The following is a 17097-nucleotide window of genomic DNA, read 5'->3' as shown; positions in this document are numbered from 1 at the left end:
TAAACATCATCTCCAAGGGAACTTCAAAGCTGCTGTATAATCTCAACATGAGTTACATGTTAGCTTCCCTTGACATTGTGACTTTAGCAGTTGCATTTTAGCCATTAGTAATTTTAACAGTGAAATTAAATCACCCAGACACACATTTCAGCTTTTTCTGGCCTTCTTTATTATTATTGTTTAAATTAGGACTTTTTCAAAACACGAAGTTTTTTATTGGTTCATTTGTTTTTGTTGTTGTTATTTTGTTTTTTGACAAAGTCTCATTGTATAATCCAGGTTGGATTCGAACTCATAATCTTCGTTTTGCTTCTCCTTCTGAAGTGCTGATGCTGCAAGCTGTGCCACTATGGTCAACCTAGGGGGCTAGTTATATTGGTCAGAGTTTTGGACAACCACAAATAATTAAGTGGAAGAAGATGTGATGGTACAAAAAAATGAAGAGTATTGTTAAAATTATTAAGGCCACTCCACGTAGTTAAAAGGGAGGTTTATTTTGTGGGGTAACTTACAAGTGAATGGATAGTTTACAGAGTCTGGGAAAGGTGTAGCGCAGTCCGGCAGTGTTCTCTGGAGAACTCTGCTTGGTCTACCTCCAGCGTCCAGGATCCAGGAACCAAGAGAGGCGGCGCATCCGGATCTCGGGTCTTCAGGGTCCTCTCTTGGCCCCGCCTTGTAGGTGTGACAGTTACTGAAGCCTCAGTGGGGGTTGGAACTTCCAGATCAAAGCTGGAATGGCTACCCACTACAGAAGAGATGTTGGCAAATTAGAAAAAAAAATCTAGGGAAGAGCAGTAAAAGGAGGTCTTTATCTGTTTGATTTTTAGTTGATAAAGAATACTTGTACCTATGTATGTGTTATAATACAGTGCTTTAGTATATATTGCACTGTGGGAAAAAATGATTTAATCTAGTTACCATATCAGTTGTGGAATGCATTTGGTTTTGTATAGTGAGTTCTTTCAGTATCTACTTACAACTTGGAAATGTGCAATTCTTTTTTATCGTGTGCCCCATTATCATCTGACAAACTTGGAGAAGGTGAGAGGCATAGGGAGATGCTCAGACAAAAGTCTTTTTTATCTGTAGACCTGAAAGGTGAGCCAGGGGTGCGAGCAAAACACAGCAGGCACTGGGAACCCGAAAGCCACGCGGGGAGAAGAATGTCTCCTTATCAGTGGTGAGCAAGCCGAATACAGGAAGTGGGAAGCTTGCAGAGGCCACATATAGGACTTGGGATGTGTTAAATACCAAATGTGGCCTCATCAAGTTCAGCAACTAGATAAAAGGACAGAAGAAGTAATTGATTCAAATATAAGATGAGAAAAGACAACAAAGGAAAAAGTAGTTGTGAAAGGTGTGACCCCAAGAGGTTTTATAAGCATGCTTATGAATTGATTCATGAACAGTTTTGAAAAGATCACCACAGATTCCTTACGTCTGAAAATGAAAGAAAAAGTGAGCATTGCTTATGTCTGAGAATTTCTGTCAGAGTGAACTGTGGGTAGGTCAAGGAGCAGCAGGCTGGACAATTGTTGTGATGCTGTGTCCCCCATTGGGGAGTTTTGAGACCAGGTCTTACTAGGTAGCATAAGCCTAACAAGAAGCTGCTACCTTCCTGCTTCAGTCTCCTGAATCATAATTTTGTGAAAGTCTCTCTGGATTGCTGGAAGTCTTCAATAGGATCACATATATAATTTATTTGAACCTTGTCAGTTTTGTTAGGTGGTTGATGTGTAAGGTATGTGTCTTAGTCAGTGTTCTATTGCTGTGAAGAGACATCGTGACCAAGGCAACTCTTACAAAGGAAAGCATTTAATTGGAGCTGGGTTACAGTTTCAGAGGTTTAGTCCATTCTCATCATGGCAGGAAGCATGGTGGCACACAGGCAGACATGGTGCTAGAGAAGGAGCTGAGAGTTCTACGTAAGGATCTGCAGGCAGCAGGAAGAAGAGAGTGCCAACGGGTCTGGCTTAGGCTTCTGAAACCCCAAAACCAATCCCCAGTGACACACTTCCTCAAACAAGACCATAACTTCCTAATGCCTGTCAAGTGGTACCACTCCCTAATGACCAAGCATTCAAATATATGAGCCTATGGGGGCCATTCCTATTCAAACCACCACAGTGCCATACAAAGCATTTAGCAAGTGAAGATCCAAAAATGTCAGAAGTTATCATTTAAGCAATGGTCTTCATTGGGGTAGCATACAAGTCCAGAGCATGCAGCACACACAGAGACATCCAAGAGACCAGCAACTGTTGACTTGACAGAGTCTGCACCCAACACACCATTACTCTTTTCTGCACAGAAACACTGCAAATCAGTGGACAGCACAGGAGGTTCCAGTGTAAGGAATGTGCATTATGTGGGCCAACCATGTGCCTGAAACCTGGGTGTAGCCAGAGCCTTTTCTCTGTCCTGCTTGGTCCTGCAGCAGTTTATAAAATAATCAGAGGCTTAATATCAATTACAAACTGTTTGGCCTATGGCTCAGGCTTGTTACTAGCTAGTTCTTACTTCTTAAATTAATTTATTTCTGTTAATCTATGTATCGCCACATGGCCAGTAGCTTACTGGTACTTTCACATCTTGCTTCCTCTGTGTCTGGCTGGTGACTCCTGGCTCCACCTTTCTGCTTCCCAGCATTCTTAGTTTGGTCACCCCACCTACACTCCCTGCCTGGCTACAGTCCAGTCAGCCTTTTATTAAACCAATTCAAGTGACAAATCTTTACAGTGTACAAGAGAATTATTCCACAGCACCTGGGAGTTTCAGAGCTCCAAGAAATCTGTGGCAGACTACTACACAAGGAAGTGAAGCCAGCTCTCCCTCATTGTCCAGACAAGACAAAAGAAGTGTCAGGCCCACTTCAGGGTAAGCCTGCTCTTTTTATCACATGGGTATTTAGTATATAATCCTCCAAAAGCCCAACCACTGGACTATCTGAGGAGGACACCAAAAACAATGGATGTAGAGGTCAATGCAGTCTATGTTTATACATACTAGTTACATGAATAATGACTATACACCTACTCAGCACAAATTGTTTCGCTCACTGATAACATTTTTTATTAAAAAAAAATTAAAGTTAATTTTAGTCACTCTCTCAAGAGGTTTTCTTCGTATTTTTTTAAATGTATTTGACAAAAGATCTTGCTTATGTATCTGTGGCTGGCCTCAAACTTGCAACACTTGCTCAGTCTCCAAAGTGCTGGGTGTATGTGTGTGTGTGCAGGCACACCCAGCCTTGAATTTATGACTTCATACATTATGATTCATGTGTTCCTTTTACTATGCTTTATACCATACATGACACTCAACTTTCATAACAGGTGTCCTCAGGGAATCAACATACTAAAGTTCAGAAAAGAAAAAAAAAGCATGTGCTGAAATTATTTCAAGCTAATTTGAAAATTATGTCAGAAGTATTTTAATGAATAGTGATTTAGAGTTATTTTTAATTATTTTCATGCCAAACATTTTAATAGGAATTGAAGTATCACTTCCCATTTCTGTGACATGCCACTAAAGCATGATTTGTAGCCCCTCTCTAGTTAGCACATAGAGAGTTTAATATCAATAAAAATAAATACTTTCACTTTTGAGCTTTAGGCAAAATTAATGAACTCCAGTTAGGAGAAAATGTAAAAGGTCCCATAAGTTAACCAGGTGAAGCATCATGTCCAAACAGAATTAAAACATTTTGGTCTTTTAGATTTTTAATCTGAAATTGGGTAGGAGCTGTACATAAGCCCTGGTATCTATACTTCCCTTTTTGAGTTTTTTTTTTTTTTTTTTAAATTTTTGAGACAGAGTCTATTTGCCCTGGCTGTTCTGGAACTTGTGTAGACTACGTTTGTCTCAAACCTACAGAGAACCACCTGCCTCTGCTTTCCAAGTGCTGGCATCAAACACTTTGCCTCCAGGTGCAGCTTACTAAGTATTCTTACATTTAGTCTCTCTCAGAAACCTTTATTTTTCTTAAGAGGCATGGGGGGGTTGAAACTCTCGTCAGCCCCAAATAGCTAATTCTAGAACTGGCCAGTCACTGGTGACATCTTTGATCTCAAAAGTAGGCAGCCAGTTGTTTTCCTGGTACTCAAGAGAATTGTGTTTGAGGTTGGATGTCAAGGGAAAAAAATCAAAGAGGAGCAGATTGTATCCATGTATCGAAGTGGAGACAATCAGCCCCTAGGAAGTGTCATAATGAGTGATCAGTTTTTGCAATGCATCCAAAGAGTAGATGATCCCACTAAACAGCAGCCTTGTCAAATGTTACCATACTATGGTTTATATATGAAAAGCTGCCTTTTTTACTTACATTCACAGGTTACTATGGATTAATTAGTCCATCTGCCACAACAAATGAATTCACACATCTTTTGCATTGACTCCCGAAAAGTGAAGGTTTTTTTTTTTTTTATCCACTTAAGATTGTGGCACCAATATAATGAAAAACTAATTACTTTTAAAAACATGACATTTATTTTTCATACATCTAAAAACTTCTGTATGCTTATTATAAGTCATCACTCAGATACATAATCTTAGAACTATTTGTCAATGTAGAACTGACTGGGGGAGGAACTTTGTGCAATCAGATATCAGCACCCCATCACATGTGTTCATTGGGTCATCAGAATATACACTTGATTCAGTGAAGAATATTCACTGGCATCCAGCCCCCAATTTGGTCTTCATGAGCATATCACCACACCACTATTTAGTCTGTATGAGCATAGCCCCATGCCTACCGATGAAGAGCCCTCCACCATTATTTAATCTGCATGAGCATAGCCTACTCCAACTGCCTAGTCTGCCTGAGGATAGCCCCATTCCACTATTTAGTGGGCATGAAGATAGCCCCATGCCTCCTTTTGTCCTGGAACTTTATGCTTGGCATCTCCACTCTTCTTCTTTGCCTTGGACTATCTGGTACCCTATTTTTTCATAATGTGTCTCCTTTCCCACTTACCTTGAGTCAAGTGGCTTACATACCTTTTTAGGTCATAGTCCTCGCCCTCTGAAAATGGCCAGCCTGTTATCCAATGCCAACTAAGCCGATATTTGCAGTTGTACTGTAATTGAACTGAAATTACCTCATTGAAATAGAACCGTAGCATGCTTGAGATATCCTTATCAAACTTCCAGTTATTAGAGTGACAGATGCAATTGTACAATTCACTTTACAGCAAATTTGATTTTTCACTCATTCTGTCTCAAAAATCCCTTCACAGAAGTCCTCTTTCCTACAGCATGCTTGAATCAAACTGTAACCCCTTAGGAAACCCTTTTGCATGAAGGCTTCCAGCTCTGACCTGTGACTTAGCATATTTTAAAATCACATCTTTCTGTAAGTTTTTCTTCCAGTCTTCCCTGTCCCCTTTTTGTCTTCCTCAAAATCAACTTTCCTATTTCCAACAATGAAAGATTACCATGTTTACACTGAGCATCAGGGTTAGCTTTATACTCAGGTAGGTACCTTCTCTAGAGGGCTTCTCTACTTCCTGTCCTAAATTCAAAACAAATAAGCATTGTGCATTGTCCATACAAAATCATATTTAAGATTGAACCATAGAAGGATCTGGAAGGAAATGAGAAAGAAGGCACAACAGTCAATTATCAAAATCATAAGGGTGGGATCCATGGAACACCAAAACCCCTGATGGTTTGAAAACTCACTACTTGAAAAACTGGTCTTATACCTTATTATTTATTGATTTGCTGCACAATTTTCTCACAGAATTAATGTTAGATATTATTCCTCCCAGCCATACCTGTAGATAACTGAGCAAAGCCACTGCCAGAAAACAAAAACCTAATTAATCTATTCTTTCTTCTGTTGTGAAAGCTGTAATTTATAAAATGGTGACCTTTTGGAAGGCTAACAATATGTTGATGAACTTCAAGTGAAATGAAAAAACTGTCTTTAGTATTAGTAGTCCTCACATTTTCTAGGCGCTCACATGGGGCATCAGAGCCTTTAAAGGTCAGAGACCTCCTTACTTTGAGAGATATTAAATGGCTTATGAAAATAGAGGCCAGCCATATGGTAAGTGATAGAAAAGGGCACCACCCAATAGGCAAGTAAGATAGTTGAGATTACATTGACTGTCCTTTTTAAAGATTGTATTTGACTGTCCTTAGAGCAAAGAATTAAATTTGCATATAAATGCCATGATTGTGAACAAATAAGGGCACAGGTCATAGAATCAACAGCAAATGATCTTACTGTACAAATGTTAATATTATTGGCATACATTGAATGTTGCCATGAGAACTAGTGGGTATTTTTGCCTCCTAAAATACTTTTCGGTAAATTTTGCATTTCTGCAGATTTTATTATACAGACTAAAATTGTCAAAATTAATCTTAGCCCATAGTACACAAGGAATGATTATGGAAAGAAGCTCATTTTTAATATAATATTTATTTTTTTAGAGAGTTCTATACATGGGTGAGGTGTATTTTTATCATATCTACTCCTCCCCCTTGCCACTATCCAACTTTCCTGGAATCCCCATAACATATCCCCTTTGCTACTTTATGCCTTCTTTTTTTGTTTTTAACTCACTGAGTCCATATGCTGCCCATATACATACACGTGAGGAGTCACAGATGAGCATTAGAAGCCTATCAGTGACCATATCCACAAAGAAAACTGACTTACCCTTCCCAACAGCCAAGAAGTGCCAATAGCTTCTCAGCCAGGGGTGGACCTGCTGAGCCCCTCCTCTATCCGTGCTGGAATTTTGATTGGCTGGATCTTGCAAAGCTACTATGCCGGTGACCACAGCTACTTGAGTTGGTGAATGCAATGGCCATGTAATATCCAGAAGACAGCATTTTACATGGCTCCTTCCCTCTCCTAGCTCTTACATTCTTTATGTCCCTTCTTCTGGGATGTGTCATGAGCCTTGGGATGGGGGTAGCATTTATGGCTAAGCACTCGTAGGTACTTATTCTCAGTTATGTCTCTCTGTAATAAGTAGTGCTCACTATAAAAAGAAGCTCCTCTAACCAAGATCGAGAACAGCCCGGGTCTATGGGTCCAAACATAAATATTTAGATGGCAGTTTGACAGTCATGGCCATTCAGCACCACAATAATCTGTTTCTTTCCAGGGCCTATGACTTCCCCATCCACTGACTTTTGATCAGGTTTACAGTTTCACAGTTTCACACATAAATTCTCTTCTATGGAGCAGGCTTCAAACTCAGTCAGAAGGTATTTGATGACTTTCATACTATTTATGACACTGTTGTACCATTAGGCACAATTTTACTGGAAGGTCAGTATTCTGTCATGCAGGGTCTACCCAGGGGAAGATCACTGACATTTGTTCTTCCCCAGCAGTCGGCATAGCACCTCCTCACGCTATGGAAGCTAACCAGCAGAGGGGAAGTTTCCTGGTCATTTCCAGCTCAGTTTTACTATATCCCGCCACCCAAGTACGTGGTACCATTTTGTCCTTTTTCACATCTTTGGTTAGTATTACTCTAAGGCATTTTGTTTGTTTTCTCTTGGTGAGTGGAATTGTTTCCTTGATTTCTTTCCCAATATATTTGTCATTGTATATTGTGAGATTTGCATATTTGTTTTATATGCTACAATTTTGATTAAAGTGATCCTCTGTTCTACAGAGTTTTCTGGCGTTGTTAGTCTCGTGTGTAGAATAACATCATTGGTAAACAGAAATACTTTGAACTCTTCCTTTCCTATTTGTTTCTCTTTTATATGCTTTTCCTGATTATTGCTATAGCTAAGACTTCTATGGCTATATTGAATATGAGTGTAGATATTGGACAATCTTGTCTTCTCCCTGATTTCAGTGGGAGGAAAGCTTTGGGTTTTACCTCATTTAATACAATGTTGGCTACAATACTGTCATATATAACCTTTACTATATTGAGATATGTTCCTTCTATGCCAAGTTTCTTCAGGACTTTATGAGAGATTAGATTTTGTCAAAAGCTTTTTATGTGTCTATCAAGATAACCATGTGATTTCTATCCTTGAGGCCATTTATGTAATTTATAGCACTTGTTGAATTATATATTTTGAACCACACCTTCACATATGGAGTAAAGCTGATTTGATCATGGTGAATAATCTTTTTGGTGTGTTTTTAAATTAAATCAGCAAGGATTTTTTAGATATTTAGCATTTAAAAAGGGCTTTTTATTTTATATATATATATATGTTTTTGTCTGTATTTCCATGTACCACATGAATGTCATGTCCCTGGAGGCCAAAAGAATATATTGCATCCTCTGGAACTGGAGTTACAGTTGCTTATGATCTGCTATGTGGGTGCTAGGAGCTGAAGCAGGGTCCTCTGTGGGAACTTGGAGGTAGGGGCTGATGCACAGTCTATAGAGGAATGCCGCCAACTGGCTTGCTCCTCATGCCTTGCTGAGTCTGCTTTCCTATATACACTGAGACCACCTACCCGGGGGTGGCACCACCCAAAATGGGGTGAACCCTCACATATTACTCACTAATTAAGAAAATGCACACAGATTTGCCTACAGCCCAGTCTTATGGGTCCATTTATTTGAAAGTCTGTTCTTTCATGTGACTCTAGCTTGTGTGGTTGACAAAAACCCAGCATGTGCTTCAGCGTTTCTCTCTAGCTGATTTCAAGAATCGACTTTTGTTCTGTTTTAGGAATCATATAATGGTAAGAGATTATGTTTTGGTTTTTCTTGTTTCCTAAATATCTCCTATATGTGGGTTGGCACCTCTTTCCTTCTCTGGGAAATGTTCCCTGATGAGTCTTTTGGAAATATTTTCTATGCCTTTAAAACAAGCTTCCACTTCTATGCCTAATAAACTCAGGTTTGTTATTCTCAGAGTATGACTTGTATACTGGGATGCTCACTGGGGCCTTGTTATTGTTATAATATCTTCGTCCTTATTAGATTGCCCCAGTTCTTCTACCACATGTTCAAGCTCCCATATTCTGTTTTCTCATTAATGCTCATTAATGTAGTCTATCAATGCAATTTTGGAAAGTTTTTTTGTTTTTGTTTTTTTCTCACTGTGCTTTTTATCACCAGCATTTCAAACACATTTTTTCCCACTATTTCTTTTTGTTGAATTCCTCTTTCATATCATCCATAGACTGCCTTATTTCATTAAGCTCTTGTTAGTTTCTTTGAACACATTCATAATCATCAACTTCCCTGTGCTTTCGTCTAACTCACGCTAATAACTCTTTTATAGGAGTTATACAGTATAAGTTTTTTGGGGGATGGGGGGAGCTACACATATTTTTATTTTGTTCCTTGGTTTATTTTTTTATAAACTACATTTATTTTGGTTGAGGTATTTGCAATTGTCATATAATACTGGGACATAGTAAAGTTGAATATGTTATTCAGAAAATAATTTCTCAGTTCAGGAGCCCAGGGTGTCTGGTGCAAGCTCTGGGTTATTCCCTGAATATGATATTAACTGGGAGAGCAATCCCAGGTGACATCACTACTCTTCAAATATCATACTAGCCAGTTAATAACAGTGGCCATTTTGACTTCAGTAACTCTCGGAAGATAAATAACCAGGGATAATATGGAGTATATTCGGATTTTAGTTAGTAAGATTAGGAGTATGAGGAAAGTAGGGTGGGTAAGGATAAAGATTAAGTCGGGTCAACTTTGTGAAGTAGCAAGGAGGGAAAAGTTGGAATACTGTTGAGGAAAGTCACCAATGGGAAGAGAAGGGGAGGATGTAAGGATGAGAAAGCAACAGAAAAAAAAAGACATAGGAATGGGGGGTGGTGGTTGAGATAGATTGAAAAGTATACTGAAGAATGCCTTCTAGTGAACTGGATGGAGAATCACAATGGTCACAAAACCCCAAGGAATATACAAACAAGAGCAAAATCATCATGACACAGAGGCTGGAGCCCCTGGCCTCTTCTAGTTCTGTAGATCTGGTGTATATGAGGAACAGAACTTCTTTTTCCCATCGTACTGCTCTCTCCAGGGCAGCTTTCTAGGCAGGCTGGTGTGATACCAATTGGAAAGGGTTTCCAGAGGAGCTCTGGTTCTCAGCCTTCCTGCCTGTTTCTCTGAAGAGATCTCCACTAGCTTCAGTCAGACATGTATAGACATTGTCTCTCTACAGAGCAAGAGCTTAGCATGTTTTAAGTTGTTGTTCTCTTTCACAAGTTTCAGCGGTGAGGTTCCTAGTCTGGCACACCTTATCTGGCATACTCCACAGTCTCCAGAAACTCAATTTTTAAAGTCATTTTTGCTTTGAAGGTCACTAAAACAAATATGAATACTGAACATAAAAATTAGGTTAACACATAGGCAAGACATCCAGCCACCTCAGGGAAAAACTAGATTAATGGCATTTTCTGTCTCCTGCTTGCTGACAGACACACTTTATGCACCAGTAGAGTTTAATGTGTGATTGAGGCAAGCCTGACCACACATTTCCACATTTCTCCTTTCTTTAGACATTGCTTGAAGCTCTTTCCAAGGGATGTGATACTTTACCCTGTCACTGTCAGATAGAGGTGGTTTTTTTTTTTTTTTTTTTTTTTTTTTTTTTTTTTTTTTTTTTTTTTTTTTATGCAAGACTGTCATAAAGGTAACATAGCAACAAAATTCCAGGAGAGGGTAAATGGGTAGGGACACACTGGGAGTTCTTTCAGGGGGAAATGGTGTGGAACACAGCAGGAAAGAGTTCACTAAATTTAAGGGGAAAAGATGGAGATGTGTGGGCAACTGTCATTTCTGTTCAGACCTTTAAGCTGCTCATTGCTGCTTGTTCTTCCTCATAATCTGAAACTCATAAATACATGGAGGATGACAATGCTCATTATGGGATTGTACTTGTACATTCTGGCCTCTGTTTATGATTCTCTGACTATCTATCCTCGGGGAGATAATGGCAGCCCTGGCCCTGGGGCACAGTCATCCAAAACAAACTCAAGGAATGAATTACTGTGTGCTTGGGGGGTCCTGTGTCCACATATCCTATCTGCCCAAGTCAAACACTCCAAGGTGGTATCAATGTAATTTTAGGATCCTTTTCCAAGTTCAGTACACAGAGACAAGAATCAGAATGTGAACGTGCAGGTTGGTGAATGTGTGTGTGTTGCTAAGTGCCAATCAGTTCTCAATCTGAGTCTCCCTAGTGATCCAACAATGGAACTGGGACGTATTTTTCCAATGTGGAAACTTAATTGCTCATTTTTTTGAGGGCACATTAACTCTTTCAGGGTCCATTGAGCAAATTAGCTATCCTAGGTCATTAAACTTGTCTCTCTATGATATGATGCTTTCACCTGGAATCGTACCATTTCCCCATTGGCCCACACTTGTTCTGAGCAGACGCAATTTCTTTGTCTACTCGAAGAGAGAGAATGTGCTCATCTGAATGTCAGCAATTGTTCCACAGCCAACACGACTTCCTTTCCTTGTGAGACACTCCGGGCTCTTTAAGAGAGCTTTTGTCAGCTCATGGTCAGGCAGTTATCATTGCTTCACCAACAAACCAATGGCTCAGATAAATGTCTAGGAATGACCTCATTTAGGATGTTTTGGACAGTATTTTGCAACTAAATACCTCTTCATATTGGCAAAAGCCAAGATTAATTAATTTCACATAATTCTGCAGTATAGAGATATTTATTAAAAAGAACCTCTACTGACAGGGTCTGTCATCAGGACCTATTTGAGGGCAATAGTTTGGAACCATTTAAGAGCAGTCTGGTAAAGAATTAGGAAACTATGAAGAAAGTTTAGGTTATACAAACACTGTCACTGGCCCTTAGAAGACAGGCAAGGAAGAGTCCCACAAAATGCAAATGGTCTGTTACTGGTGGCAGATAATAAGAGAGAAGAGATGACAATTTCACCTATCTTTCATGTCTGAAGCTACCTTGAAGAGTTAGGTGCTGGAATGGGTGAGGATCCTGAAGGGGTGTGCAGTCCTCTCTCAAAGGAATTTAGAATAGTGCTCATTTCGGGCATGTCTGAGTCATCTGGGATCATATCAAAATGTTAATTCTGACTCAGCAGGTCTGGGATAGATTCAGGGGCTCTGCATGTTCCCAATCTTTTCTGTGATGTTGATGCTACTGGTTGATGGGTCATGCTGAATTGTTATGGTTTAATACGATGCATGCATTCAATAACATGGTCTTTAATAAACAAGAATATAAAGAAATTGGGCAATATCCTGAAAAAGTAAATTTCAAATGGATTTTCAGTTAAGTAAACAAAAGATTGATAATTTTTTTAAGTGTTGTATGCATACATAAGCAAAGTTTCTGTCTAGATGAAGAATTTCACCAACATTTTCTGATGTAGTGTTAAACCATTAAAACTTTAATAAAACACCATCAAAATTATTAATAATCAACTCCAGGTACTTCATAAAGAATGTAAAAGTAATTTTTTATTCCCAATTTGTTGATTCCTTATATTGACAGATAGTTCAAAAAATGTCAATATCTGATTCAATATTACTTCAAACAATTCATATGCATGCCGGTCAGTCTGTGCTAGAGGCTCTGTGTTCTTTACTCTGAGACGTGTACTGTCCTTGTGTCTTCACAGGTCAATGGCAAGGATCTGTCAAAGGCCACCCATGAGGAGGCAGTGGAAGCATTTCGAACCGCCAAGGAGCCCATCGTGGTGCAGGTGTTAAGGCGGACTCCCCTCAGCCGACCTACATTCGGCATGGTCCCGGAAGTACAGCTCATGAATGCCAGCACACAGACAGACATCACGTTTGAACACATCATGGCCCTGGCCAAGCTCCGCCCCCTCACCCCTCCAGTGCCAGACACCTGTCCATTTCTGCTTTCAGACAGGTATCTAGCTCTCTCTCTCTCTCTCTCTCCTTTCTCCTAAAGCCCTGTTTATTAGCCATTTACCACATATGGCAGGCATTAGAAAGAACCAGACACCCCAGAAGTTGACAGTTCCAGGGACAGGTTCCCAGCTCTGTTCAGAAATATCTCCCCGCTGGCTGTGTGTGCTCTCCACGAGTTCTCAAGCTGTCCCTGCTGCTACCCTCCCTGGCCACACAGTTAGCTGTGCTCTGAAATCAGACTTTCCAAGGCACAGTGAAAAGCTCGGCTCTGCTTCGCTAGCCTTCCTCTCCCTACCCTTCAAGGCTCAGAGTGCTAGTCAGGGAAATAACTTTTCTCACCAAAGCTGCCAAAAAGCCTCATTAAGACTCGGGTGACAGTGACATGCTGGCACCATGGTCTCCTCTGTGAATCACCCCTCTCTCCCTTGCTATTCCTTACACAAGAATCTAGGAAATTGATTTAATTCAACTACAGTTCTGCAAAGGAACCAATTACCAGATATACTGAGATGCAAACAAAGGGTCCCGGCTTTCAAGGCGTAAACACAACACTCTGAAATACGCAGCAATTAAAGGAATTTTCTTCCCCAATTTTTACCGAGTTGAAAGGTGGGGTATTTTATTTAAACAATGTCACCTGTCTGTTTTGTTCTCTGTGTTTAGTAATTTTCACACATTTTTCCAGAGTCTGCTTCCTGAGGGCAATGGTCCCTTCAGGCTGCATTTTGACTGCTCTCTATTCCAGCTCCTAGTTTGTAAAACACCCATGTTATTGTGCCCAGTCCCAGCCTATTAGTTCCTTCCTTAGTCTGTTCCAGTGAGTCACAGGTACACAATGGGCTCACCCTGGATCTCTAAGGAACACTAATAGAGCCCCAGTCTTGCCTTGAGCCAATTGATTAAGAAATTTTAGAGTGGACTCAAGCAACAACCATTTTTCTTTAGGAATTTTTTATTCATTTTAGATACTAACCACAGATCCCCAACTCTTCCCTCCTCTTACTCCTCCACCTCCCCTACCTACAACCTACCTTCCCTTTTCTCTTCCAAAAAGGTAAGACCTCCCATGGGGAGTCAGCAGAGCCTGGTTCATTCAGTTGAGGCAGGTCCAAGCCGCTCCCCCTGCATCGAGGCTGTGCAAGGTGTCCCACCATAGTGAATGGGCTTCAAAAAGCCAGCTGACACACCAGGGATGGATCCCGATCTCACTGCCAGGGGCCCCCCTACAGCAGATCAACTACACAACTGTCTCACTTACACAGAAGATCTAATCCAGTCCCATGGAAGCAACAACCATTTTTTCCAACATTCCTCAAGGCAATGCTACTGTACCAGCAAGTTTCTGAAACTACCTTTTGAGACTCCAGCTTGCAAGAGGGCATAGGCTGTGTGTGTAGGTGTCTGTGTTCATTCTCCCACTACGTAATCAATAACTCTTGTATCAGGCATAGTACTAGGTACAAAAATAATGAAGTTATGAACAGATATAAAGCCAGTAGCCCCTAGTACTTATGTTCTGCAGTGGGAATGAACAATAATTAGTAAACAAACAAGTAAAATTCATGAATACATCCTGACACACAGTAGCCTTGCAGAAAATGCTTTCTTGAATGAATAGCAACTTAGCTTTTGTTATCTAACTTTAACACGTTTCAGGTAATATTCCAAGCATTTTACATTACTACCTCACTGATCCTCACAGCAGCCTTAGGACAGAGTGCCTATATTTTTAACGTCCTGATGTTGCAGATAAGGACACATACAGGAAGGTCCTTGGCCAAGATAACATAGCAAGGAAGTTCCAGCCGCCAGCTTCTAATCTGGGTGAAGACTGGCATTCCTTAACTTGTGCAGAGAGATGCTTCCCCTAAAATCCCACAGCTCTCAGCTTTGCTACAGCATCCCTGTCCTCACCACATGACCCCACAGTGTCCATATTTTCCTTTTAATTATTTCCTTATACTAAAATTGCCACTCTGCTGCTTTCCTCATTTAATAGGGCAAAAATTAGATTTTGTGCATGAGCATGTTTCCAGCACTTGGCACAGAGCCTGGCATCTGGTAGGCACTCAGGAAATGTTTGTGAAATGACTAAGGTCTTTCTTATGGCAGTGTTCCCTCCTTCCAAGCTGAAGGGCAAAGGGAACGCATCTGTGCCCCAGACGGGAGTTATCACCTCCTTGTTTGCCGAGAAAGGGGGATGTATCTGCCTGGTAGACAAGCAGCCAGGATGCTGCCTTGTACTGCCTCCTTTGCTAGTTGGTCTCATATTGCTTAGCTTTAGCAGCCCAGCAGTGGTAAAAAAGATGCAGGGGAGAACTTATTCTGACCTTGCAAGAGGACATGGGCATAGGCCTCCCCGTTTATACAAACGAGAGCTAGTTTATGCTAATCGAATTTACTGGACAGTGTCCACAGTGGCAGAGAGCTGTCACCAGGAATGTTTTTACTGTTTGTTCATATGCCCTTTATCAAATGGTTAGGCCATGAGAGAGAATGGTGGGGTGGGGTCTTGAGAAACAGACAGCAAAGTGGGTATATTTTATAGTCTGAAAAATATGTCCTTTAGAAAATGCCAGTGAACCAATTTGAAAATGCCAGTTTGGATCTGGAGTTTTGCCCCAGAGTAGGTTGCAATTCTAAATGCAATACACCTAGGTAGGTGTTGTCACACTCAGTGAAATGGAAGCAAGTCAGAGAGTCCATGAAGCACTAGGGACCATGGGAAAATTCACATTGGTGTCATTGCAAAATAGAAGTAGAAACCAGCACCTTCCCCTTAACTTTCAGAAATAGGGCATTGATGGACTTTACCAATGGGGAGAGAGAAAAGCCAGTGTTTCTATTGAAGGCAGGATCACTTTAAGCACAGACAGATCTTCTCACCACAGCTGGAAAGATTGAGATGCAGTTCTAAACATTTTAGCCATGAAAGCCATCCTTGTGACCCACTGCTGACTTGCTGCTGCATTGCCCACAGCTGCCATTCTCTCCATCCGATGGAGCACGGATTTTATGAAGACAATGAGTATGTTTCCAGCTTGCCCGCTGATGCAGACAGAGCAGAAGACTTCGAATATGAGGCAAGACCATTTCCTTTCATGTTTCTTCATGAAGCATGGTTGAGGGGGTTTGCATAACAAAGAAGTTCATTTAGTCTCAGAAATGGCATGTCTGCTGCATGCCTAGAATATGAGCTTTCAAATAGTTTGGCATTAGTTACTTATATATAATATTTTAAGTGTCTTGCAAAAATATTTGCACAGTGGTGTCAGCTTGAAAACAATTTGCTTACTACTTTATTGTTTCTTTTGTGTGTGTGTGTGTGTGTGTATGTATGTATATGTATGTATGTGTGTATGTGTGTACTTTTATGGCAGCTACGTTCACCCTTTTTAACATACACGAATTCCCGAAGTTTGGAAAGGAAATTGTTATTTTCCTCGTGTAGTCTGGTATTAATTGGTTAAGTATATTTAATTTAGTTTAATTCTCTTTCGCAAACCTATTTTCTCTGTATCATGATTCAGGTGTGAATTGCAAAGAGCAGTTTCAGGCCTGTTTTAGAAACAGACGGACTGTACAGCACTGGTTAAACTGTTAAACAGTCTTCACACGGAGTACTAGGCAGCCCACGTGCAGCCCATAACACTTCACAAAGCCCATCCATCTAATGACTATTTAAAACATTCCACAAAAGCTAGAGGGTTTCTCCTGATACTTCTTTACTTCTGCAGTCTATGAATCTTGGCTTTGGCATACTTTGACATTTGGAAATGCAGTGGGTTGAGGGGGAGGAGACGCTGGCAAACAGACAAAGCTCCCACGATTATCTGCCCTTTAATGCCTCAGATGATGTCATACAAGTTCAGCGAAGTGTTCGTTCCGTTTTACAAGCAGGAAATCCTGAAAGCTCTTCCCTTAGGAGGATCTGAAATCAAATAAGGCCAACTCAGTGGAGCTCACCTAAAGCAAACAGACATTTATTTGAAATCTTCCCTCCGCAAAAGTCATCACTAGTGCTTATGGAAAGTCATTATTTCCTTGCACCTGGGGTTCAGGAAGATGGGCACTGACACCTAGTTTCTGACTTTTGTCATTGTTGTTTGTGCTGTTCCTTAAGTACGATTTCAGAAACTTGTTCACATATAGGTACGCACTAAGACATCCATCACATATCTAGTGGCAAAAAATATAAAAAGGTCAGCATTGAGTCACCTATTGAAATAATTTAGCATAAATTGTTTTTCAGTTAAT

General features: G+C 40.4%; 1 protein-coding gene across 1 annotated transcript in view; it reads left to right on the top strand.

Annotated features, from left to right (window-relative positions):
• Nucleotides 1–17097, top strand: part of Pdzrn4 (PDZ domain containing ring finger 4) — a 342539-nt gene that overhangs the window by 254488 nt on the left and 70954 nt on the right. The window contains 2 exon segments of the mRNA XM_059247386.1: nt 12582–12838; nt 15821–15923. Coding sequence (XP_059103369.1) covers nt 12582–12838; nt 15821–15923 — 360 coding nt within the window.

Source organism: Peromyscus eremicus, chromosome 20, assembly GCF_949786415.1.
Source record: "Peromyscus eremicus chromosome 20, PerEre_H2_v1, whole genome shotgun sequence".
NCBI classification, from domain to species: domain Eukaryota; kingdom Metazoa; phylum Chordata; class Mammalia; order Rodentia; family Cricetidae; genus Peromyscus; species Peromyscus eremicus.
This window is presented reverse-complemented; position numbering and strand designations above follow the sequence as displayed.